Source organism: Dryobates pubescens, chromosome 1, assembly GCF_014839835.1.
Source record: "Dryobates pubescens isolate bDryPub1 chromosome 1, bDryPub1.pri, whole genome shotgun sequence".
Classification (NCBI taxonomy): domain Eukaryota; kingdom Metazoa; phylum Chordata; class Aves; order Piciformes; family Picidae; genus Dryobates; species Dryobates pubescens.
In genome coordinates this window covers 20,761,810-20,788,522 of record NC_071612.1, presented here as the reverse complement: position 1 = coordinate 20,788,522, position 26,713 = coordinate 20,761,810, and the positions used below count along the sequence as shown (strand labels likewise).

The 26,713-nt window shown below is 38.8% G+C and overlaps 2 protein-coding genes across 2 annotated transcripts in view; both read left to right on the top strand.

Annotated features, from left to right (window-relative positions):
* DNAH12 (dynein axonemal heavy chain 12) overlaps positions 1-6,696 on the top strand; it is a 67,512-nt gene extending 60,816 nt beyond the window's left edge. Inside the window, exons 65-73 of the mRNA XM_009910056.2 lie at positions 793-930; positions 1,399-1,632; positions 2,039-2,224; positions 3,063-3,166; positions 3,991-4,195; positions 4,356-4,493; positions 4,955-5,046; positions 5,308-5,375; positions 6,482-6,696. Coding sequence (XP_009908358.2) covers positions 793-930; positions 1,399-1,632; positions 2,039-2,224; positions 3,063-3,166; positions 3,991-4,195; positions 4,356-4,493; positions 4,955-5,046; positions 5,308-5,375; positions 6,482-6,672 — 1,356 coding nt within the window. The 3' untranslated portion in view covers positions 6,673-6,696. The remainder of the gene's footprint in view (positions 1-792; positions 931-1,398; positions 1,633-2,038; positions 2,225-3,062; positions 3,167-3,990; positions 4,196-4,355; positions 4,494-4,954; positions 5,047-5,307; positions 5,376-6,481) is intronic.
* A 4,330-nt stretch (positions 6,697-11,026) lies between these two features.
* On the top strand, positions 11,027-21,080 carry ASB14 (ankyrin repeat and SOCS box containing 14). The gene is made up of 9 exons (XM_009910024.2): positions 11,027-11,154; positions 11,675-11,725; positions 13,047-13,183; positions 13,278-13,436; positions 15,600-15,845; positions 17,366-17,537; positions 18,390-18,933; positions 19,765-19,918; positions 20,670-21,080. The coding sequence occupies exons 1-9, from the start codon at positions 11,027-11,029 to the stop codon at positions 20,861-20,863; spliced, it is 1,785 nt and encodes a 594-aa protein (XP_009908326.2). The 3' UTR covers positions 20,864-21,080.
* Positions 21,081-26,713: the final 5,633 nt, after the last annotated feature.

Genomic DNA, 26,713 nt, shown 5'->3' with positions numbered 1-26,713 from the left:
AGTAAATATTATCAACTAAAATTTATACTGTGGTTTTGAATGCAGGTTTTACAATGGTAAAGGTGATCAGTTGAGAATTACCCTGCCATGTACCCTGCCATGTCTAGTCATGAGGTCTGTGGTGACTGGTTGGACTCGATGATCCTTGAGGTCTCTTCCAACTTTTGTGATACTGTGATACTGTAATTTCACTTGGTGATGTTTGAAATGCTTTCTTAGGCTTTACTGAACTGCATACACATTACACAACTCTGAACATTCATTAGTAGGGTATACCTGTCATTACTGAGATGGTAAGCACTGAGAAGATCTTTTCTTGCTACCAGAATCCATGTGTCTTACTGATAAGATAATCAGTACCTATGAAGGAAGTGAAAAAACAGTGAGATTACTCAGAGATAGGAGTCTGGTAGTCCGTATACATAGGTATGAGTGGGTGCATCTAAGGACTCATATTAAACAATACATCTGTATTTTATGTTTGTCTAATGAGCCTTAGAAATAAATATCTGGTGTTATTTGAATTCTTATGAAGTCAGTTTTCCTTTACACCAAAGAAGAGAAAAATCACGTGTAATGGTACTTGAGGAACTAGCTAAATGTGCTTGGCTATGTGGCAACTATGTGAGTCATTGTTCCCAAGCCAAATAACTACAAGTACACATAGTAGTTGCCTGTATTTTACACTAGATGGAGAGCAATTATCAAATGGAGCGTTCTCTATGTAAGTTACAGACTACCATGAGCATATAGGCTAGTCAGTAATACTTTTTTGTTTTATTTTTCTCAAAGGTATGGGAGAAATTGCTCTTTGGAGTTTGTTTTTTCCATGCTCTTGTTCAGGAGAGAAGAAAATTTGGGCCTCTTGGTTGGAACATACCCTATGGATTTAATGACTCAGATTTGCAAATCAGTATCAGACAGCTGCAGGTAATATCACCTGATGCTACCTTTAACTCTGATTTTCAAATGTTCATAGATTTTAATGGCTTCAGTTTAGCTACCCAAGCAAGCAATATGAATCATTATAAGTATTTTCAAAATTACCAATTAAATAAAACACACACTACATCACATTAATCCAGACACATGGAATATAATGAGCATGTATAAGGATAATAAGAGTTAAACTTTTCACATATGAGAGTTCCCTGCTTTCAAGTAACACCATGTCAGTTGCAGTCACCTCTTATGGTGGGCCTTGTGGTTAGGAGGAGGAAATTCTTTTTTACATATATAGTGTTACAGAGAGCCTCAGATGATTTGAATTCCAGCACCCAGGGAGAAAACTCCATAAACTGCATGCATGCACTGTAGCTTACAACCCTTTGGTCTGTAGATCACCCTGTTGTTCCACAGGTATTTCAAGTTTAGATTTACTGATGTCTTCTGTTTCAGTTATTCATAAATGAGTACAGTCATGTTCCTTTTGAAGCTGTATCTTACCTAACTGGTGAATGCAACTATGGAGGTCGAGTTACAGATGACTGGGACAGACGTTTACTGCTGACAGTGCTGGATGATTTCTATAACCCATATATAATTGAAAATCCTCGATATAAATTTTCTCCCAGTGGCAACTATTATGCTCCACCAAAAGGCACATATGAGGACTACATTGAGTTTATTAAGGTAAAAATTAGCAACCAGATTTTGAGTTGTTACAATCATGGTGCACTAAGAAGCAATCCTTAAAGGCTGCTCTGTGTTAAAAAGCTAGTTTTGTAGCACATTAAACTGTGTGCTTGGCTTCTTCCTTATTACCTAGAATAATTCTAAGAGGGGGAGGAAATCAGCTAGAAGACAGAATGTCCTAGCATAGATAATTGAGAATTCCTTGGAAATAAGTTTCTGTATGTGAGGTGATGGCTCAGTCACTAATAATACTATCTATAAATACTTGCTGTTAAGGTCCTTATCCAACTTCAGTTGAAGTCATTGGTGGTTTTTCACCTGGCTTCTTAAAGAAGACTGATCTAATTCCTAGCATGCTGTTTCATTAAAGATGGGGTTTTTTTGTTTTTTTTTTTTGTCTTAGAGTCTTCCCCTTAGTCAACAACCAGAGGTATTTGGTTTGCATACAAATGCAGATATTTCAAAAGATCTTCAGCAAACAAAGATCCTTTTTGAATCTCTGCTTTTAACACAAGAAGGAGGCACTCAGGGAACTTCTGGAGGTGATGACAGCACTCTTTATGAAATTGCTGATAGCATTCTCAGCAAGGTATTGTATTATTGCAATGACTCCAATTTATCTTTTCACAAAGCAGAAATTCTAAAACTGAAATCTTTAGTGTGAAACATTTCGGTTGGAGGAAATACTCTGTCCTGGGAGAAATTTAGTACAATACGTAAGTAACAGCTTAGAATACATAGAATACATAGAATAAACCAGGTTGGAAGAGACCTTCAAGATCATCGCGTCCAACCCATCAACCAATCCAATACCACCCAAGCAACTAACCCACGGCACCAAGCACCCCATCAAGTCTTCTCCTGAAAACCTCCAGTGATGGCGACTCCACCACCTCCCCAGGCAGCCCATTCCAATGTGCAATCACTCTTTCTGTATAGAACTTTTTCCTAACATCCAGCCTGAACCTCCCCTGGCGCAGCCTGAGACTGTGTCCTCTTGTTCTGGTACTGGCTGCCTGGGAGAAGAGACCAACATCCTCCTTGTGTGGCTTTAACAAAGCACAGATATATTTTGATTGAAAGATATTTTTTTTTGTTTTAGAAAGGTAGGAGATAGGAGACAGAGAGAGAAAACTGCAAACACAGCTTGTAAGAACAGTTGGTTTCATGTGACCAAGCTTAAAATTAAGAAAGCCGAACTGTATTTCTAACTTCTTGGTCTGAAATCATCAAGTTTGCTATAAAAAGAGAAATGTCACTTAAAAAAGACCACTTAATTTTTATTTGGATTAAACTCATAAATATTATGTTGATAAGAAAGTTTAATCGTGTCTGTCATCTGCGGATTTTCACATCTGCATACTTTTAATATGAGACTGATGAATAATGATAAATGTACTGATTTCCAAATACATTGCCATTTACAGCTTCCAAATAATTTTGACATTGAAAGTTGCCTAAATAAATATCCAGTGACATATGAAGAAAGTATGAACACTGTCTTGGTGCAAGAAATGGAAAGATTTAACAAGTAAGGGTGTTATATTTTATTAAATGAAACAGAAATAATTCCGTTTGCAAGTTTGGTGTTCTTTTCTGTGAAACATACACTGTAACCCATATGTCATAAGAAATATTTTTTAAAGTTATTAATATTGTTCTCTTCTTATTGTCTGCAGTGATGTCTGCAGTCCGAGCCTTGTGGAGAATCAGAATGCAGGATAGATGTCAGGAAAAATGTGCTAGTGGCAAAATGAACTGAGAAAAACACTTGGTAGAAGAAGGTAGTCTAAAGAGGCACTAAGAGAAGGGAATATGAGCAGTATTTTTGTTGTTTGTATTCAGGTTTTGTAACTTCATTCTTCTCTTCCATTCTTTCTTCTTTCTTCTTCTCTGTCCTCCTTCACAGAATACATCTGGTTGAAAGAGATCTCTGAGATCATCCAGTCCAACCTTCCTTTCTATTTCTCTCTTCACACTTAATTTTCTCCCAGACTTTCAGTGATGCTCTTTGGCCTTCAGTCTCCAAGTTTCCTTTATTGCAGCCTCTGCCCACCTCTTCTTTTTTACTCTAAGATTTTTTTCCTTCATCTTGTATACAGTGTATACATTTGGAGTTCCAAATTTATCCTCTTTCTAAACAATGCAGAGTGTATCAGAGGTGAAATTAATTCAGCTGTTTCTAGTCTTAGATCAGGACAGATGCACAAATCCATGACTTTACAGATGTGGGCAATTTTACAGTTGCAGGTTCTGTACATGGTTACTTAATCTATTGTTTGTTTGTTTGTTTTCAGTGAGGATGTTTGTTTTAGAAATCATTCAAAACGTGAGAATTTTGTTTTTTAATTCTAGTTTAATCCAAACTATTCGTATCTCACTTATTAACCTGAAGAAAGCCATCAAAGGACTGGTTGTTATGGATGCTGAGCTGGAGGCTCTGTGTGGCAGTCTGCTTATTGGAAAAGTTCCTGAGAAATGGGCAAAACATTCCTACCCAAGCCTAAAACCACTAGGGAGCTATATTCAAGATCTTCTAGACAGGCTGAAATTTTTACAGGTAATGTGCAAGAGACATAACTACCGATTCATTCATCCACTACTTTTTATAATCTATCCTTCATGCTTAGATTTTCTGAGTATAGTTACTTAGAAAATGGTCAAACAATATAGGATTTGACTCTTTCTGGTGACTGAATGTGTCATTTTCCTCTTTTCAGGATTGGTATGAATTAGGGAAGCCCACCGTTTTTTGGCTGCCAGGATTCTATTTTCCTCAAGCTTTCTTAACTGCAGCTATGCAGAACTATGCTAGGAAGCACAGGATCCCCATTGACCTTTTGGGATATGAATTCCAGGTAGAGATAAATTATAAATGGTTATTTCATTAATCTGAGTCCTGATGTTGCAGTGAGATGTCGTAAGTAAATCCTGATGTGAAAGTTCATTTTGCAACTAGCTGCAATCTGGAGACATAACGTTCTTTGGTAAGGTAGGCATGTTAAATAACATCTCTAAAAGATGTATATTAAAAGTACTACTGGACCTGGACCTCCAATTAAGAAAACAGTCTGTACAGTACATATTTCTCTGTGTGTTTAAAGCCTTTTTTTTTTTTTACAACCTACATCAAAGACAATTCACAAACACACAGAAATCTTGCTATCTTTGTAGTATTGTGTGAAAGTAGTTCTGAAAGAAAGGTATTACTGTGTTAGTCTCCTTTTGGATTATCCAAGAAAAATTTGGGTTTGGCATAATACCTCAAAAAGCAAACAGTTATTAAAACTTAATAACAAGGACCACTTATTCCTTCTAGGTTATACCTCAGGATACTGCTGATACTGCACCAGAAGATGGTGTTTATATCCATGGATTATATTTAGATGGAGCCCGCTGGGACAGGACAAAGTCAGTAACAAAGCATTTTGCTCTGGTTCTGAAAAGATTTCTTAGGTGCTCAAACAAGATTCCTTTACATATTTAGAAGTGATACTTCTCATATTATTGAAGTAACGCACCAAGTAAAGCACTTTGTCATGCATGGAAAAGGAGGGGGGGAAAAACAATCCACAAACCAACAAACAAGCAAACAAGTAAAAAATACACACTGCACCCCTCTTTGGTTGACACCAAGCCACAGTTAATTACATTATTGCTTTCTTTCACCAGGGGAATGTTAGCGGAGCAGCATCCCAAATTGCTCTTTGATAGGATGCCAATGATTTGGATAAAGCCAAGTGAGTATAATTTCTCTGAAGTGTGAGCTATTCAACAAGAAACTGCACCAGGCAATTCCTTTTTTTTGTGGAAGATCGATACTCCTCCCACCAAAATACCTAAATGGGCACAGAATTCATCTGGATCTGACGTGTGACTTTCACTTTAAAAACTGGGCCTGCTAGCTTGACTCAGTTTTATCTGAGCAATAGGCCTGTCCCTCTCCCCAGAGACATTTGTAATTATGGATTAGATGAAAGGACTAGTTAAGTGATTTTTTTAATAAATATGTTTAGGTGCTGCTCAGTCCATTTTTCAACCAAAGGTTAATTTGGGTAGGAAATCATGTAGTGCTCAAATTCCTGGCTGTGATCAAGTTGAGAGTTTTAATTGACTTACAGAGACTTGGTGTTTTACCTGAGCAAGGTTTGTTTAGGTTCTTTTTGTCTGCTCTGCTCTGCTAATTGTCTGTCATACCTGTATTCGGTAGCTCTTGTTTTCATTGATCAGAAGCAGTAAATCCGTGATTTCATGTAGTCAACTTTCGCAGGACTTTCTGCTGGAACTGTTGCAACATAGATGTTGTTAGCTTTTAAGCAGTCTTAACAAAGTTTCCACTTGTTTTGCTTGTGCTTTCTTTTGCGATTGGATGAATCTCTTCAGACAGGCATGATTTTAGAGTTTGCACAAGTGCCTCTAAGCAGTCTAGCAAAGAGTTCCTGACAAAGAGTTGTGTCCTTGGATCTCATGTGACTTGAATTACAGTTGGGATCTGTTGCTCTGGACCAGAATTCTTGTGGAGCTCATGTATAAAGTATGCTTTAACTATGTAACTACTCAGATTTTAATGTGTCTTTGAATTATGAAGCTGGTAGAACCACAGGAAGGTAGCAAATCCTGAAAACAAATTGTAGTTAATTTAGTTGTATTTAAAAACAAGACCAACCACCCAAGAGAACACAGAAAATACTCCAGGTATTCTATGTTACTCACAAAATAATTTTGCATTTTTAATTAGCTTTAAGGGTGTTATTGCAAATATTTAATATTTGGATGTAGATTATGTTTCTGTCAATAGATTGCTGTATGTAATACATAATTTGTTGTTTGTTTTTTTCTTTTAAAGCTGAAAAATCAGACATAAAGAAATCGAATGCATATGTTTGCCCACTCTACAAGACAAGTGAGCGTAAAGGAATCTTGTCTACTACTGGACATTCCACTAACTTTGTCATTGCTGTGACACTTAACACAGATAAACCAGTTCAACACTGGATCAAGCGTGGTGTTGCGTTGCTCTGCCAGCTGGATGACTAACTTCAGATGGTCAGATACAGACTTCACAAGATGTTGTTCTTTTTGTTGGCTCACATTAAAAGAGGTCAATGCATATGATTTGATATGGTCCTTAATATTTTATCTTATTGTTGTTAGCATCTTTACAATCTAGAAAAGATATAGCTAGGATTTTAGCCTTTGGTAATGTTATTAATGTGACAGCATTTGTTTTGTGCAGTGTCAGTTGAGATAAGGACAGTTTTACTGCTCTATTGCAGGGATATCAGATTACACAAAGGGAAAACAAACAAACGACCAGGAGAAAAAGTGCCAGTGTACACAGCAGACAAAACTGGGAAAACCACCACCACTACATGTAAACCAAAACCGAAACAAAAAGAATGAACTCCAGCCTTGAAACTGGGGAAGAAACACACAAAAAATGAAATGAGAAGCTTTACAAACTCTAGAATATATTACAAGTCAGATAAACCCCAGCCAACTCCTTGCTTGTCATACAGTGAGCGTGACATGAGCATGGTGTGGAATCTACAGTCCAGCTTGCTCTGTATCACGGGGGGACTAGTACCATCCCACCATCTCCAGTCCCTCGTCCATCCTAGTGGAGCCAGTCAGCTTAAACCAATACAGAATTCTTCCTGGATCTCCTCTGGCAAAGACCTATTGTCTCAATCTGGAAGTTGGGAAGGAGACGCAGTTCTTCTGAACATTCCCATGAGTGAAATTAAGACACAGGCAAGTTCATATATCAAGGTGACACTATTTATTAAGGAGAGAGAGAATGAAGCAAACAAAACAGAGAAAGAAAGAAAGAAAAAGGGAGAAAGAGGGAGAGAATGCAGAAAGAGAGCAGGAGAGATACTTAGAAACAAAACAGAATAGGAAGGGAAAGGGAGACATAAAGAGAGAATGGGGAAAGAAAGAGCAGGAGAGAGAATTACCACCCCATGGTCCTTCTTTGGTGAGGGGGAGAGACATTTCTGGGCTGCTGCCTCCAGCCTGAGATGTCCCAGGTGTTGTTCCCCTACCCCTTCCCCCCATAAGCTGGCATAGCTCAGGGCTTTTATACTCTTCCTGCTTAATTCATTGTAGCTCTACCTGGCCCACACCTTAGTCACATTCACAATGCATACATGCCTTCCAGGCTGACTTCGAGAGTGCTTGCAGGAGTCAGCGCCAAGCAGCCTCTGCACCTTTTTGCTGTCTGCTGTCCACCGTCTACCACGCTCCCTGGGCAGCTGTTGTCTTGCTGGACAGAGATGCCATATCAGGCAGGTCATTCAGGATGATCTTTTTCAATATGCAGGGAGATAGGGAGGACCACCAACAGAACCTTCACCTTGGACTTCCGGAGGGCAAACTTCAGCCTGTTTAAGAAACTTATTTGTAAAGTTCCTGGGTACCAACCCTCATGAACCGAGGGGTCCAGGAGGGTTGGAGCTACTTCAAACAGGAGCTCTTGAAGGCACAGGAACTGGTGGTTCCCATGTGCCGAAAGGTGAGCAGGCAGGGAAGGCTCTGGGCCTGGATGAGCAAGCAGCTCCCGGAGGATTTAAGGGGAAAAAAGAGGCTGTATCACCTTTGGAAGGAGGGGAAGGCTTCTCGAGGTATGTTTAAAGAAGTGGTTAGATTATGTAGGAAAAAAATTAGAGAGGCAAAGGCCCAGTTGGAACTGAAGCTGAACACCTCTGTCAAAGACAATAAAAAGCATTTTTACAAATATATTAACGCTAAAAAGAAGGGCAAGAAGAACCTCCACTCCTTATTGGAGCTGGAGGGGAACACTGTGGCTGAAGACGAGGAAAAGGCTGAGGTTCTGAACACCTTCTTTGCTTCAATGTTTAACAGCAAGGCAGGAGTTCAGGACGAGTGGCCTCCTGAGCTGGGTGATGGGGTCGGGGAGCAGTGTAATGCCCCGGTAATCCATGAGGAATTAGTTTGGGACCTGCTGAGCCATTTGGACACTCACAAGATACTGTGATACTGTAAAGGAGTCCCTCACCTATTTCCACCTTGGATTCATACACAGCCATGATATTTTCTTTGTAAGGATTCCTCTCTAAAATACAGTAGGAGTAAATTAAGCATGTGAAAGCACACTCCATCCTACCATCACTACTGTAACTATGCATCTATGTCCTTCATTTCCCTGCTTCTCACATGTTACACCAGCAAAAGTTTGCAGCATAGGTCTATCTTTCTAAAACTCTGCTTTTCCCTTTGAAGATCCTGTAAGTTTGTATTATCTTTTTCTATTAATATGTGAATTGTGATTAAGCAATCAGAAACACATAGTAATTTTTAATAGATCGCTTGCTTGATTTTGTTTGCTACTTTAGTCTTTTTGCTGTCTTTTAAATAAGCTCTTAACAGTATCTTCAATTTACTCTCTGAGGAAAACACTAAAGAATATTCTTTCCCTCATGTAATTGTTATGACCTGTAGTTCTCAAATTCTCACTCCAAAAACTTATTTTTGAAGTGTATTTTTACAAATAAACTGGTCTTTTCATTTCTCTTTTTTGTTGACACCATTTGTCAGGTCAGATTATTAAACACAACTAACCTATATGAAAGAAACACGGAGAAAGTCCCAGAGTATCTTATGATCGGGTATTTATAGTGAGCTATTAGTGGACGTAGGCTCTACTGAGATCATTTTCAATTCTGAAAATGTCACTTCCAACTTAATAATCACTCCTTCAAAGTGTGAGGTCTTTCCTCTTTCAGAAGGTGAGGAAAAACTATTTATTTTCTCAATTCATAGGAAAATAAGTAGTCTTTTTACAAGAAATAGTCTAGATTTAAACTGTTTATATAGTCATTGTACTCTAGGAGCAACTGTTACTTGTCTGCATATTTTGTGAATATATTTCTATTTTTTTGCTACATGTGCAATAACAAAGCAAGGCCTTGCAATCACATGTTAAGTGGATAATTAAATTATGCAGGTTTGCTACAAATCACTGCTGGTCACCTTCAAAATGTTTCTAGAATTACTCCAAACTTTGTAAGTGGCATGTTGACACTGTGACTTCATTTTGCTGTGCTCATTAGTTTTTCTTACTTACTTGTTTGTTTTCAGATTTGCTTTTTAATTTGATTTTACTTTGCCCTGTATTTTTTGTGGTTTTGTTGTTTGTTTGTTTGTTTTCAGGCCAAAGCTTTTGAAAGACAGAAGTGGAAGTTTTAATAAGGTAACACATGAGGTGTTTGAACCTAACAGAATATGTGTGTTTTTCACCTGTAACAGTGTGTAGCTGAATATCCAAAAGAACATTTTGACTCCTGTGCCTATAGCTGTGTACATCTGCACTCTGTAATGACTGATTTGATCTTTAATAATCTTTTAATGATTTCTTCCTATGTTTTAAATATTCAGACTTAACAGTATCAGCGAGCTTTATTTCTATGCTCCATTGCTTGTGTCAGCCTTAAAAGGATAAAAATAATTTTAGTTTAGCCTCTTTATTTTGGCAACTTTTTGGTTTTCTTTAAGGCTATTCTTAAGGGCTTTTAAAAAACAAACAAAACAAACCCAAAAGAAGCAAAACAACAGCAAAAAACCACTCCATTGTGATTACACCAGTGTGTTCCATTTCTGCCTATAGTTGGATAGATATTGTTGCAGTATGTATTAGAAAAAACCCAAACAGGCATTGATGCAGAATTGTAAATTAATCCATTATAAATGGCTGTAGATTATGTATATGAGGTGGTAAAGTTGATCTTTTTTCAAGCATGACGTTTGTTTCCGTTGGAAGGCTTATGCACATAATAGCACAAGTCTAGAATGCTTTCCTGACTACAGGAAATGACCCCAGTTATATCTTTGAGTCAGTTTGAAGAAAAAATATTATTAAAAAATGTTAAGTCTTTCACTTGCTCTTCACTTCCAGGTCCTCTATGAACAAATGGAAAAAAATATCCAGTGTCTTACTGCGCATCTGTTTTCCTACTAAGGAAATATCAGAGCACAACTGAGATGACCTTTGTCTAAAAGACTTGAGGGAATGTCTGTTTATCTGAAAACTTAAGTTTTACTTATGTCTGTGGATTTCTCATAATTAATGCCAGAACAAGTAGCTATTCTGTATGTTCAGTCTGTGGAACAGAGATAAAAGCTAGCATGCATTGAAATAGAAAACCTGTATTCTGTTTTAAATAGAAAATCTCTTTGAAATACTTGGAAGAAGGCTGGGCTTCCGATGGGGAAGTTCTGGTTCATTTATTTTAAACTGTGTTTCATTTCTCCTGATACTTAGTGGTCACTATTTCTATTACTCCAGATTCAGCCTGAAGATTCAATATCTGGTTGCAGTTTGAAAGCAGTATTGCCCTACAAAAGGTGATCCAGATTGTGCTGATTTGCCATGTATAATTCCACATATGTGCTGGATAATGTTTCTGATGAGGAAATCTCTAGCCAGCAAGCTATTCAGGAAAGCTTGCAAGATAGGTTTAAAATGGAAACAAGCGGCAGTTCAACAGAAAATGGAAGGTAATAAGTTACTTCTATGTTGGATGTCTTCTTGGCATTATTATAAACATGTGGCAACCTTATTTTCCTTTGTGACTCTGTGTGTAGTGTCGCTCTGACCTTGTCTTATTGATATGACCTTCTCTTATGGCTACTGGAAACCACTGGTAGCTCACTTGTTCTGAACTCTCCCTGAAGAAGTATACCCATTTCCTCAGTTCCTCAGTGAAGAGCAATGTATGAAACCTTCAGGTGACATATTACATCAATATCTAAATGAGTGCAAGGCTTTATGAAGAAGATAAGTATGTGACATAAAAATAGATTGGTATGGGAGCTTTTCCTCATTTTAGTATTTAATTGTTGACCTTTGTTTGAAAAATCCAGTATTTATAGTGGCAGGGGGAGACCCTAACAAACCTACATAGTTGATAGAAATCTAATGTGCAGTCTAGACTGGAGAATTTAAATTAAGGTGTGATTTTTATCTTCAACTTCAGAGTGATTTTTTTTATTTCTCACTTTTGTTCTGTTAATGCAGTTTCCAGTATATTGCAAGTAAGGAACACGGAAAGATAATTGCAGCAATTCGGACAGTTAAGTACAAATACACTGCACTTCTCTGGGAATCCCTTGGGTGTTGCATTGCTGAGCAGTGTCTGTGGTTCATGTGTGTGATCACCTGATTTAACTCCACTTTTTTCTTTGTATAGTGTCAGGAGGAGTAAGGCAACTGAAAACAGAAAATCCAAACCCCATCTTACTAGAAACGGGCAGTGGGATGGGCTCAAATGACACTCCTCTCAGGAATTCTAGTGATTCATCTCCTGGGACTAGGGAAAAATGCTAGGCCTTTATTGTAAAAATAAGCCACAGGATGGCAAGGCCCCTAATCAGTTAATACTTCATCAAAGCATATGCCACTTTGTGAGATACTTAGTTTTAAATCCCTCCTGCTCCTCCTCTACTTGAAGAGTGTTCCAGAACTGTTCCCTAACTGCCAGAATTCAGTGTATTCCAGTGTGAGATGGTCTTAGTCCTCTGACAATTCTTTTTGTGGTATAATTAATTTATATACTGAGTCACAGAGATAGCTGAACAGTGAGCATAAGTAGTAGAGTTGTTTGGACAGCAAGTATGGCAATGGGGAACCTGTGGTCCAGTTCTTGCAGGCATCATGCCATAGAGATATTTAGTGGAGAGGGAATCAAGAAACCAAGTGTTTTCTGGAAAAACAAATGCAGTAAATGTTCCATGCATGGTAGAGAATGTGTCTCAACTGGTTACACTTGCTGTCTGGTGTTTTGAATATATAATTCTTCCATATGTAGGAGAAGAGCAGCAGAGACTGAAAGCAGTCTGTCCCCTCACCCTGTAGTTGCAATTAACCAGAGTACAGAATGCCTAATGGAATTAAAAAAAGGAGCAGAAACCAGGCCTCTAGTTAAACAGACATTCCAGCCAATGAAGTTTTGCTGGGTTTTGATGAGCTATAAAATTCTGTTGTTAAAGATCCAGTAAGATCGTTGATAAAAGCAGGATAAGCCATATAGGTCTCATCTCTGTAAAATCAGCTTCATTTTACTTTTGCCCAACTAACTATTTTTTCCCACAGTATCACTAGGACACCTGTTTATACATTAAAATTCAATGCATTGTTGTTCATGAGAGGATTGTATGCGAAATATTCTAATCATACTAAGTAAGTTTTGTCAATGAATGACTCAAAATGCTTTGCGAGTCAGTGCCAATCATTGTTCCATTCATGTAAACCATTCTCTGATTAAAAATTGCTTTGACAAAGCAAGTTGTTTATTCTAGATGCACTAATGGGATAAATTATATCAAATATGTTAGTTACCTTAATTTTGTTTTGTGATGAGTAATGCAATATGTATCTGTCTTTAAAATACCACAGGCCAAGAAGAAGCCTTGATGAAGTTGGTGAGGCACAGTTCTGCTTTTGAAGAAGCAGATCAGCGAGGCTGGCTTCCTCTGCATGAAGCTGCAGCACAGAGAAATAAGAACATCCTTGAAATAACTTTGAAAGGTACAGAGTCCTTTGAGGTTTTCACCAGAAAATTACAAAGTTGGGTTTGATGAATCATCCAGCTTCAAATACATTCTGCTTTTCTGTATTTCAGCCTCCCCTGCCATTACATGGGAACATACCACTCTGAAAGGGGAAACACCTCTCTTGGTGGCAGTAAGGAACTGCTTTGTAGACAATGTCAGCTTTCTCTTGCTCAGTGGCTGCAAACCCAATGTTAAGAATGAAGAGGAAGATTCTCCTTTAGTTATGGGTGAGTACCTTGTTTAGGGGTGGAGAGGTGAGAGAATGAGGTGAGATTGTAGTTATATATTTTAGGTTTCAATTTGACACATCTGGCTTCAATGTAAAAAATGTTTTACTATGAGGAGCAAAGCAAGTTAATCTCAGTACTGTCAATCTCTCTCTGTTTGTCAATCTCTCTCTGTTTTTCCTCAGAAGCTATCAAGGCTTTGAATGAGGTGGCAATTCCAAGTAAGGGACTGTGGCCACAAAGTGATTAGTATTGTTTATTAACTGAAGTATAATCCTTACTAGTCTACTAATAGATGGGAAACATAGAACTAGGAGAGGGTACAAATCTTTCCCCAAAATGTGATCTAATGCAGGGAAGTCCAGATGCCTACTATTTTCTATTCCTCATTTGCAAAGAGGTTGAACATAACCTTTTTTCCTCAGAGAATCAAATAGATTTTTCCATGAAGGGTAGAGTGTCTTCCTTCTGCTTTCCTTGGCATCATATAGGCAGTGGTAGCCAGATAACCAGGTCCTCCTGCTTCTTTGTGCTATTACTGCTCTTCATGTTTCAGGCATAAACTATTCATATTCTTTGCTCATATGATATCTCTTTCATTGAATCAGCTTCTCTTTTCCCAAAAACCTTAGTAATTGATTTTGTATGCATTATGTAGAGCATAAACCAATGTTTGTCCCTGTTCTGATGTTGTTGAAATGAATCCAAGTATGACAAGTGAAGAAGCTGGCCAGGCCTAAATTCTTGGTTCACTTCTCTCTGAATTTTTTAGCTGAAGGTCTTAATATCATGCTTAGTATGAATGTCTTTTTAGTTTGATTGTGCAAAAGAACTTGACTTGTAAAGAACTATATTTTGCCCAGATGTTTCTTAAAAATGTTTCATGTTCATATCAGTTGCTTCCTTCAGTTTGGTCTGTGATGCTGTTATTCCTTCTGAGTCCTAGCCAAAAAGAAAAACAAAAGTGGGTTCTCATTATCTGAGTTCTCAAGGAGCACTGTAGGTTTCTTGAGCAAACCTGTAAGTTTTTGCATATTGGCAGGGTGGTTTTTCAAAACTGTTGTTAAAGGAAGAGGAAGAAGCCTACCAGCCATCTTTAGGACCCCCAGTCCACCCTTTTGAAATTACTAAATCTTCTGGTCAGGGCCACCATCTTAGAAAAGATGTAGAGGATTTCTGGATACTGTAGAATTAGTTCACTCTAGTAACGTGATTCACTCTAGTAAAATGCACCATCATCCAAGAAGGGGGTGTGTGGGATTTCTCTACAGCAGCCATTACAGATAATGGCACATCACGGCTTATAGCATGCTGTCAATGGTATTTCAAACAGCTGCAGCACATGAAGCTTCTCTGCCTAATCTCAGTAGAGGGTACTCACTGTTTGAAGATCAAAGAGGGAAGGAGGGAAATCTGTTGCCTATTTATTCCATCCACTGGAGCCAATGCAAGTTATTCATTGAAGATGCTTACTGACTGAACAGATCAGATTTATTAAGCTAAGAAGGTCTATGGCACAGTCATTGTAAACTTCTGTTATATTATGGCAACTGCTTAGGAAGATGAAACCTGACCACACCAAGTTCCTGTTTGTGGTCTCCATGTAGCGGCAAGGAAAGTTGCATTCTGCTGCGCTACCAAACTCATCATGGGACTACAGAAAGCAAATGAGATTACCATAAAATGACTCGTTAGTATAGTTAATGTTATCCTGGAAACAAAGATCAGAACCTTTCAGTGTTGTGTGATGCTTCTCAGTACATGAATAGTGTTGCCAGAAACAGCTGGAGCTTTCCTGGACTACCATATAATAGAAGTCAAAGTGCATAGGACAAGCTTGAGTAATTCTCTGGCTGTGACTGCACTAGTTCAGGCCCAGTTGGCAGCTGAGCTCCACGCAGGTGCTTACATAACTGCCCTCAGCCCCACCTCCAAGTAGAATGGGAAGGAGAATCAGGAGTGAAAAAACCCCAAAGCTCCATGGGTTGAGAGAAAGAGAGACTTTAGTAGAACAATACAAAAGAGATACTCTGACACACCTGTCTTTCCTTCTGGTGAAAAAAAAGAGAGAGAGGAAAAGGGAGAAAAAAAGAATTGCCAAAAAAATCTTAACCCTATCCTAGCCAAACCCAGGACACTGATGCTTCACTTGTTGTCTTACAGCAATTAAACACAATTCATATGAGATTGCCTCCTTGTTGATAAATTCTGGTGCAAAAGTGAATTTGCAGTGTGCTCACAAGAGGACTGCTTTACATGAGGCAGCCAGACTAGGCAGGAAGGATTTGGTGAAACTTCTTCTTCGTTCTGGAGCGGATCCTGACCCTCGCAGTGGATACGGGCTCACACCTCTAGCACTGGCTGCACAGGTCGGACATACAGAAATTATGGAGCTCTTATTGCAAAAAGGTGAGACTTTATTATATAGGATTTTACAGCAAGAGCAAGCTGAAGGTGAGGGTCTGTCTTGCCAGTGTGTAAATGCCTGATGGGATGGTGCACAGAATATACAGCCAGATTCTTCTCAGTGGTGCCCAGTAATGGAACAAGAGGCAATATAGGAAGCTACTGAAAAATAGTAATTTCTGTCTGAACATGAGAAAACATTTCTTTCTGTGAGGGTAGTTGAACGGTGAAACAGGTCACTCAAAGAAGTTGCTTAGTCTCCATCTGTGGAGATGCTGAAAACCTGGGGAACAGTCCCCTGGACAACTTGCTGTAGCTGGTCCTGCTTGAGCACAGGTTTGGACTGGGTGGTCTCCAGAGGTCCTTTTCAACCCGAATTTTACAACTCAGTAAATTGATTTAATAGCATGAAGGTTCTGTGACACTGTTCTTCAAGTAGAAATTGTAAGCCCCATGTTAGTACTGAAACATTTAAAGCCCAAACAAGACAAAAGGAATCCTCTTCCGAACAGAGACAAAATTATTTCTAAACACAGAAGCAAAAGATTGTTCTCAGCTCAGCAGTAGGTAAAATTTGGCATTACTGAGGTGAAAGGAAATGAGCTGTTGCCACGTACATCAGTATACAGCCTGGTGTGTTAATGGATCCAAACATACGCTATATATATTTTTAGAGATTACTTGCTTGGAGCAAACCAGTAATAGTTGCCAGTGAATGCATTGCAAAACTGCAGGTAAATCGAGCACATTGCATTTTTGGATGGCATCTTAATTTATTTTAAGAGTTTTATTAGCAAGTCATGTGAGTTGAGGCCCATCTAAACAATTCCCCATATCTGATTTTAATGAAGAGATATATATGTGTGCATGCTGTGATTTGATTAAAACTGGTTATTATAAAATACACCTTCAGCAGCAGAAGTAACTTTCCTTACTAAAGAAAATAAATTGTATCTGCACCAAGAGGATTGTTGCCATATAATTACATAAAGGCCCAATCAAGATCTTTATAGAAAATATAATAATACTTTAGTGAGTATTCATTGTTTTTAAATGTGACATTATTTTCTCATCTAGACAGGTTGCCACAGGGCAGACCTGAGAAGAAGGTGGGGAATTGGTTGTGATGGCTCAGGAATGCTGAGACTGGATTGTATGAACTGTTTTGATATTGGGTTCTCTCATAGTACTACCAGTCTGCTCATTGTGAAGCAGAACAATTAAAATGCATTGTATTAAACAGAGGAAATGGTGGTGTGAGTAAGAACCAAACCTCTTGCTTGCCCATTTCTACCAGCAAGTCTTACTGTGCAATTGTGTTCAAAAGAACTTAGATGGTCTTGTTCCCAGGATCACATAAATGCACCTAAACTCAAGAATGCTGCATGAAGGTTTATACCTATAGTGGTTTTATTTGGTGAAGAATAGAATTCACAATACCTTGTCACTGGAAGATTTGAGATATTAATAACTGCTGGTTATTTAGAGTGACTACTGTGAAAATCCTTGATGCTTCTTTCCAGGTGCAGATGTTCTTTCACAAGCAATGGATTGTGCTTCTGTATTATTTGAAGCAGCAGGAGGAGGAAATCCAGATTCTCTGCGTCTTTTGCTAGAATATGGGGCTGATGCCAATGTACCAAGGCACTCAGGTCATTTGCCAATCCACAGAGCTGCGTATAGAGGACACTTTCTGTGAGTTACTGTGGTGACACCGAAAAATTAACTTTGTTAATTCTATAGCTTATTCAAGGCAGGCCACAAATCTGTAGTTTCATAGAAGGAATGATTTTTGACCAGGTAAATATGATTTTTGTGTGGCTGAATGTAAGAGAGAATGTCAGGATAAAATTGTCGTTTTAGGATGAGCACACTGATTTCCCCATTAATCACAAATAGTGACACTGTTTAGTCTGATGTTGAGGTTCTTGTGATGACATCACTCTCTTGGGTTACGCCTCATCTCCATTCCATCACAAGAAGGTAAACAAGCAGTTAGACTTAGGGGGTGAGGGTTATCCCTCTTTTAAAGACAGGAAGGTTACTAGAAGATATTTACTCTAAAATCCCTATCCGTGAAAAACTTCACTACTAGGAGTGCTGCGCTGTGGTTAAGAATCTGAAGATTCTTAATTCTTATGTTAATATTTTCTGTATAGTCATTAAATTGCATTTAAACTTGGAGGTGTTGTGTACATTAAATGATACATGTGTTCACTGATTCCCTGATTCCCAGAAGTTAAACAATAACACTGTGCTCTTGACATTCAGGAAAATCTTCTCTGGAGAAGGAATCTTCATTTCTCTAGCAAGGATTTGGGTTGTTCAGGAATGATAGGATAACAGAATAATGTTTTATGTGTAGTAGTTGTCACACATCAGTATCCATGTGCTTGATAGCATTTAAAGTCATGGCGGAGGTATAGCATGCCACAGGGCTGATTTGGTAGATTAAGATGACTGCATACAATCATGATGAGTTCAAAGACTGAGCTAAGTGAAACAGTATGTTTAAGATTCTGAGATTTTCTTCTTCTAATTCTTCAGAGCCCTAAAAAATTTGGTTCCAGTTACTAATTTTGATGCCATTAAAGAAAGTGGGATAAGTCCAGTTCATTCAGCAGCAGCAGGAGCGCATCCTCAGTGCCTTGAGTTTCTCCTCAAATCTGGGTTTGATGCCAATTTTATGTTGGATCAGAGAGTTCGCAAAGGCTATGATGACCACCGGAAATCAGCATTGTACTTCGCCGTTTCCAACGGGGATATCTGTTCAACAAGATTGCTATTGAAAGCTGGAGCCCTGACAAACCAAGATCCCATCAACTGTCTCCAAATAGCCTTGAGAATGGGCAACTATGAGTTAGTGAATCTTCTGCTCCGACATGGAGCTAATGTCAATTACTTCTGCAGAGTGAATACAACACATTTCCCATCAGCTCTACAGTATGCTCTGAAAGATGAAGTCATGCTAAGAATGCTGATGAACTATGGGTATGATGTGCACCGCTGCTTTGATTGTCCTCAGGGAAACAGGTCACATTCCCAGTATGTGACTGATGGATGGACATCTACTGTTATCAAAGATACAATGGTAAGTGTATCAGATTGCTTTATATGTTATTTTAGTACAAGTGTCCTTCCCCAAACTAAATGAAAGTGTACATGATGCAGTGTCAGAAAAGAAGTTTACACATAAAGACAGGAAGAGAAAAGCTTTTAAAATAAGATAGTGGCATGAGATCTGGTTCACGATAGCAACTGGCCATGAACACTAGTTATGAATTGTGAAAATACAGTTAATGATACACTAATGATCAGTACAGAAGGGGCTCTCTGGCACAGTTACATCTATGCTATGAAAGCATGGACCTGCTGGTTGGCTGGCTGGGTTGTCTTGTACCATAACACTGTTGTAAGGATGTAAACATGCCCTGGAGCTGGTGTGACAAGAACTGGGCAGAAATTAACCACCCTGGACCAGTCTAAAGAGGTCCCTAGAGACATGTATCAGTGTCCTTCTTTTGCAGTTTGCAAAGTACCCAGAATATCATAAACCCTTGTTTAACTTGAAGATAAGAGGATGTGGCCTGCACTGGTGGTTCCCCCTGTTTGGCACACTGGGACACAGGTCTAAATTCCACTCAGGAAGTGGTGGCACTTCTTTTTAAGCACTCAGTTACCAAATACACAGGTGCTTGAATTCATTTTTGGATCTAGTACAAAATGCCAATCGGTCAGATACTCAGATTCTATTAGTGAGATTTAATGCAAGTGTGATAAGCTCTAGCACTCCCCTGGCTGAGAGTGCCCACATTCTTCCTGGTGTCCTGATGAAGTTCTTTAATTGCTCTTGTCATGCAGAGGCTGAAGTAGTCTACAGGAATAGTGAACACTATCCTATTAAAAATTTTGTTTCTATCAGTTCTGTGAAGTGATAACCTTGTCATGGTTGAGGCATCTATCTGGGAAGGTGGTGCGAATAATGTTAGATTACGTTGATCATGTCAGCATCTGCTGGAAGCTAGCAGCAGTTCTGAAAGAACAAGAACTCTGGCCAGACATCCATTTGATTTTACGTAAGTACCTGATATTCACATTTGAAATGGCCAATAGGCTGTTCTGAGACTGGGGTGTCTTTCCTTGGTAGTACTTGAGTTTTTGTTTTCTTTACCTGAGAGTGGTGCTTTGCTTTACCCTTGTTAGCCAAAAGTTATGCTCTGTGGGAATCAAACTAAGTTTCTCTTACAGGAACAATAGAAAGGAACTGCACCATATATAGAGAACACATGGGAACATTATTTACAAGGTAGCCAACACCATCCTCTTCAGGGGCAGAAAAGATGTTCCCCCTGCCACAAGTTGGTGAAAGAAATCCAATAAATCAATTTTTGAGGGATTTTATTCAAGTTAAGATTACTTCTGGTTTTGCTTGTAGATGTATTAAATAGTGACTCAAAATTATACCTTTATCTTCAAGTTGACAGAAAACAGGCACTGGTTGTTTGGGATTAAAGTATATTCCCTAGACTTTACTACTTAAACTTGCATTAGCCTACTTTTAGCCAACCTGACAGAAATACAATCTGTTGATTTAGCTGACAGTGATTACAACTGAGAGATGCATGGACTGAGATAAAAAGGCTAGATCCTGCCAGGTCCTGCTGTCCAGGGACAGTCACATTCATTTTATGTCTGTTCGCAGAATGAATATGCAGCAAACTGGAAAGAAAGCTTTTGAAAGGTAGCAGAGTATTGGATACATACATCTTGTACATAAATTGTATAAGATCTAGTAACTAAACAATGCCAACCTTGCCTCATTTCTAGGGAATCCTCGCTCCCTGAAGCACCTTTGTCGCCTGAAGATACGGGAATGCATGGGCCGGTTGCGTCTCCGCTGTCCTGTCTTTATGACCTTTCTCCCACTGCCAAACCGCTTGAAAGACTATATCCTGTACAAAGAGTATGATCTGTATGGACAGGAAAACTTTACAGGAGCCTACAACCTCAGCTGTACATAACTGATTAGTTCTATATTTTGATGGGAATGTTGACATGGGTAAGACTGTCTTGTGCAGCTGCATTTTTCTTTTGGCATTTTATCTCCTATGTGTATTAAGAAACATCAGCATTGCCCTCTCACCCCCTGGAGTAAATGGGGAGAATCCTAAAAGGTAAGTATTGATCATGCCACTCTACATATCTACTGGAATATGAACTACCTGAAGTTATTACAATAGTTTTGAATGCTTGCTGTGAAACACCAAATGTAGGTCTGCAGATCTTGTGTTACTGCAAAGCTAAAGCCTGTTGTTACAGGTGACACAACCCCTACTGCAAGGTTGATCTAAGGGTTTAGTGACAGGTCAGGAATTAACTAAGCCTAGGAAGGGGCATAATGCTTTTTCTCTTGTGCTACCCTTTCTCTTGCCAAAAAATATTTTTTATGTGTCAGGTCCTACAGTGACGTTCTGAAGAGCAGCCTAAGTGGATTTTTTTTTACCCAATTAAGACCACATTCTAAGCAGTGAACTGGGATTAGCAGCTACAGCAAGCTCTGCTTATCAGAGCAGCTGGTGTGAGATACCAATGTTTCAACAAGGCACTCTTTCTGTAACACGTTAGTTCTCTCTCTTGTTCTCAGCTATTGCTGTGTTTTAGCTGGTATGTGTTTTGGTTACTCTCTCTGATACAGTGCTGTCCAAAGCCATGCTTGCATTTTTTGGAGTTTCTCCTCATACAGTTGGAGCACTATGTCAGCAGTCACAGCTGTCTTTGGCAGTCTTGCATACTACATCCAGCCCCACATCTTGCCTGTCCTTTCCCTTAGGACTGCAGCTGTCAATTTGTATATTAGAGAAGAAAGAAAAAAAGCTCATCACCACTCTGGCATTAGTAGTATTTATTCCTTCATTATCAAGTAAGCATAGATTTATTTTTTTCTAGTTATACATGCATCTTTATCACGGCAGTTACATAATTCAAAAGTCTGCTTTTCCCCAGAAAAATCTACAAACCTTATAAAATACAAATTTAACCATAATGTAGTTATGACTCATTGCTTTGAACATAGTGTTTATCATATCATGAAGTAATGAAGACCGTGAATGTTATGTATCAGTACCCTTGTTACTGGTTGTGCTGGTATTGCCTCTGTACATGTGAACTCTGACCATTATCATAACCACGGCTCTGCAGAGTGCTACACATTGTCGTGTGCACTGAAGAGCCAGCTGCCATGGTAAGGATCTTCTTCTAATGTTCAGTCTTTGATTGTTGCAAAAATAAGTTATCAGCTTTCCCAAGTACAATAGCTTTGTCTGAAGTTACCTGGCTACTCTGATTACAGTTAAGAGATCTGAGATACACTTTTAACAACCCAGGGACAAAACTGCATCTTAAAACTTAGTTTGATGGAAGGGTATGCATCCTGTCACCAATATAATGGTACTTCCTGGAAGTCAGTATTAAGAAAAATGCAGGAGGTTTTTGCACCAGTACAAATCCCACTGAGAAAGTTACTATAGTTAAGCTTTTACTTATCTACAAAATGCTGACTGAAGCTCTGGCAGAATATGTTTGCTATCCATGTTTCCAAGATGAAGACACGACAATCAACATGGACTTAAGTTTGCCACTGGAGTGTTTTAATACAGCTACTCAGGGAAAATGTGCAAGTCAGTCTCAAACATGGCAAAAATCACTTAAACATCACTAGAACAGGACCAATCCAGAACATCATCATAAGAATTTGACCACTCCACTTGATTATAAAAATTACTTGAAAGATTGTACAAAATCCTTGGCTTGCAATATAAACTTGATTAGGAATACAAGTGCATTCACAATGACACACTGACTTATCTTGTCATGACAACTTAGATACCACTGTGGCAGGAAAAAAACATCAACTTACTGCTTGATTAAAACAAAAGGCCTTGGAGACGAATTGACTTGCAAGAGATTTTGTAAAACAGAGCAACAGAAAGAATAGAAAATAGCAGCTCTAGCTGTTAAGACTAGTCAATATCTACTAAACTCACTAAGCAGAGGCAGGTTTTCTTTGTGAATTATTTCTGAAGTGACAAGAGACTATAGTGTAGCAGTTTTCTCCATTGGCTTCTCCTAAATCTTGTGTAACTAATTAATTATCATTTACTTTAAACAGAGCCAAATCTGTTTCTTTGCATCGATGTACATAAATTGTATCTTCATAAATAGTTTCAGCTGTTTGGGGATTTTTAGCCTTGGTTTATGTCCATATAAAGATTAAATCTGACAGCAGTGCAGAGGGGCAATGTTCCTTAACTCTTAAACGTTACAGTTAGATTGTATCAAATTGTCCTGATACAATTTCAAACCTAATCTGATTAAGGAAGTAACAGACTATCAAATTCAAATTTGTTTACACTACTCACTTGTAACCTGTTATAAATAGATCAGTTGTATATGACTCAACTTTCCTCTGGTTTAAACGTGGAGAAATCTATTTGTGGCCACAGAGGAATGCTAGTTATCATCTACAATGCAATAAAATGCATTCCCATAAGCACACTTCATGGTTTTTTTATATTCATGTCCGATTGCCCATTGGAATGGGCTGCCCAAGGAGGTGGTGGAGTCACCATCATTGGAGGTGTTCAGGAGGAGACTTGATGGGGTGCTTGGTGCCATGGTTTTATTGATTAGGTGGGTTGGATTGGTTGATAGGTTGGACGCGATGATCTTGAAGGTCTCTTCCAACCTGGTTTATTCTATTCTATCTTTCTATTCTAGTCTAAAGAATGTATGTAGCTCGAAACAAGTGACAGCAAGACTTCCTTGGGCTGCTCTGTGTAGATCTACAGAATGTAGCAAACTTAGCATCCCTTTACCTAAGGGAAAATTTGTGGCAGTAACTATGAGGCTGCTATTAGCAACTTAAGAAGTTAGTCCTAAACAACACAGTTGATTCAGTGCCTATGCAAAGGCACCTGAAAACCATGTACTTGAAAGAATATTTCCAGGAGTCTGAAATAATAGCAGATGCCCATGAAGCAAACTACAGCTTCAGCTGGAAGGGCTTGAAAAAACAGTGCCTAAGTACGAGGCAACAGGAAATAACTAACCAGGAGAAATAAATTACAGGTGAGGAAACCAACCTGTCATTTACTTACAATAATAACATGCTCAGGTGGTGAAATCCTACCACAGTAGTTCCCAGGAGAGCCTGAGGTGTTTAAATTAAAAGTCATATTGCAAGGAAAATACTGAGCACTTAATTTTCTTTTTTTTTTTTTCCCCAAGTCAAAAATTGTTTTCCTATGGAGTAGTTCTAAACCCTGTAGGAAAAACAGAACCAAGTATTTTTTTATTCTGGGGGGAAAGGCTATTTTTTTGCTTTAAGGTAGTTTAATTAGAGCAAACCAACTGCTATGCCACTGCTAACCACTGCACCATTGCCATTTAATTTCCTGTCTCTTCTGGGCTGCCATTTGCTTTTGCAGCTTTCATGACTCTCTCAGATGCATCTCAGATTGCATCTTTTTGCTCACTTTACAGCAGGGAAACTCTCCTAAATAAGCACAATCCTTCCCTCACCCCCATTGGTATGCATTCATGCATACCAATCTGTTTTCTTCAACTGCTCTCTTCAGTCATTTCCCCCTTTTTCAGTAGGGAATCATCCTACACAAACGAAATGCACTTCAGCTCCCAGGCTGTTTTTTTAAATCCCTACATTTAATGGCAAACATGGAAAGCCCAGAAAGCAAATAGAGTAATTTCAATCATATATTGCTACATCTGAAGAATCCCATGACAAGTAAATTCATCTGCCAACTTTATTCTCCCAGCTTCTTCTTCATATTTGCAGATTTATGTCTGAACTAGCAATGGTAGGTTTCAAGAGTAATCCAGTTTTCTGACATTTCTTCAAAATGGCTAATGCAAATCAGGCTATGCATCAGAAATACTTCTGATAAGATTGGTTATCTGTTAACTGCTTCCATGGGGAGCTAGGGCTATTGCAACTCAGTGGTTAACACAGCCCTGCTTTGACAAGCTAGGGGACTATAGACTCGAGACCACTGATTTTATATTCTTCTCATGCTGTTTCAAAATTACTTTATCTTCAGCATGTACTTGAGGAAGACACAGCAACCTTGAGCTATGCTATCATATTATTTGACAGGAAACAGAAATATCAGTAAGTAAAAACAATCAAAATAAACAGAAAGAAATGTGAGCTGGAATGATTTTCAGAGACAAACGATGGCTGCCATGCAACTATCTGTAAGCTTAGGCTTAGGCACAAAATGGGGGGGACAGAAATCAGATTTGCTCCATCTCTGTACCTTTCTGTTGTCAAGAATAAGGAGCTTCCAAGGATGACAGCTAGGCATAGATTATCTGAAATAAAAATGCCACTCCTTTTTAAGTAAAAAGCCTCAGATTTGTGTGGTCTATGTGACAGTGACTTGGCCTGACTGGGCAACAGCAAGAGCAGATACTTCTGCAGGTGGCTGGCTACTCTGGAGATGAAAAATGTACTGGAACAGGAGTTGCTGACTAACACAGCAATTGATGGCACAGGTGCTCTGCTGTCCAGCCTTCCCCTCCTCTGTAAGGCAGCTGTACAGGGACCCCTCCTGAGGCTATTCAAGCCCTGCCCCGGGCTGTGGCACCAGTAACATCAGCTGCCCAGACTACTCTAGCTCTTGCTGCAGGAGCAGCCTCAGCACATCAGTACCTCTGTTAGTCCAGCCCAGGTACTGCTCCCTTCTCCTTGTGAGTTTCTGCACAGAAATGCACATCTCCAGCATAAAGGGCAGGAGCAGACTGGCTTCTTTAGCCAACACAGGGCCAGGCCAGTGGGTGAGGAGAGTGGAGGATACTAACCCCCTATGCACCTACAGACATCTAACAGTGAGGTCCAGAGATTGCTCAATTTGTCAGCAATGAGCAGCTCCAACTATGAAAGGCTGGGCTATCAATCACCCAGTGATGGGGAGATACTCTGGAAACTGCTTTCCGTTCCTGAACACCAGAAATGCCCTGCAATGAACTGTAAAACACTCATAACCATTATAATATAACTTGGAGTATAAGTATATTCTTCTCTTTCTACATTTCCTGTTATTTTCATGCCACTATTAGAGAGATATTTTCTGTTCCACTGGATTTTAGTATTTATAGTTATTAGTGCAAAAATAAATATTTCTCTTCAAACAAGTTTTCTCTTCTGGATCAAAAGGTGAATGTGTATTTAGTACTATACAAAATAAATATTATAGAGAGCGTATGGAACACAGAGTTCAGATTACAAGCTGTAAACAGATACTGCTTTGAAAAATGCTTTACAAGGTTGACTCTAAGATGGAGGATTAGCAAAGTCCCTTCAGAGCTAGTACATTGTGTTTGCAGAAGCAATTTCCATAGAAGACATAAAGAGCCTCACCTCACTTTCAGTAAATGTAGTCTACTGGTGGCAAGGCAATTACAGATTCAGAAGATTTTTTCAAATGATGGAATTCAAGATGTTCCTGCAACTCTGAGCATGTTTTATAAAATGTGAACTCAGAAGCCTACAGCTTTTTATTAGGGGGAAATAGCCAGGAATGTGGCACTTGTGCTACAAGAATATATGTGTTTGTCATGTCATTTGGTAAAGAATGCTTTACCCATCCCTCATGCAGCGAAGTGCAACTGCTTCTCATCAGCTCTTACCTAGGTCTGACAGTATATTTTTTTTTTCTCCTGTTGAAAGAAGTCTTTCATCACTCTATTCACCCCCAAAAAATCAGGACAGTATCATACAGTGCAATATGAAACAAAACCAAGACCTTTCTGTCTAGAAGTATTGCACATCTCATTGATGTTAATAAAAAGAT

What these genes read in the sequence shown, in the direction of transcription:
- ASB14 (XM_009910024.2), top strand. Translation starts at nt 11,027, where the DNA reads ATGTATAATTCCACATATGTGCTGGATAATGTTTCTGATGAGGAAATC. An exon ending in CCTTGAAATAACTTTGAAAG is followed by an intron (nt 13,184 to 13,277) that starts GTACAGAGTCCT and finishes TCTGTATTTCAG; the next exon opens with CCTCCCCTGCCATTACATGG. An exon ending in AGACATCCATTTGATTTTAC is followed by an intron (nt 19,919 to 20,669) that starts GTAAGTACCTGA and finishes CCTCATTTCTAG; the next exon opens with GGAATCCTCGCTCCCTGAAG.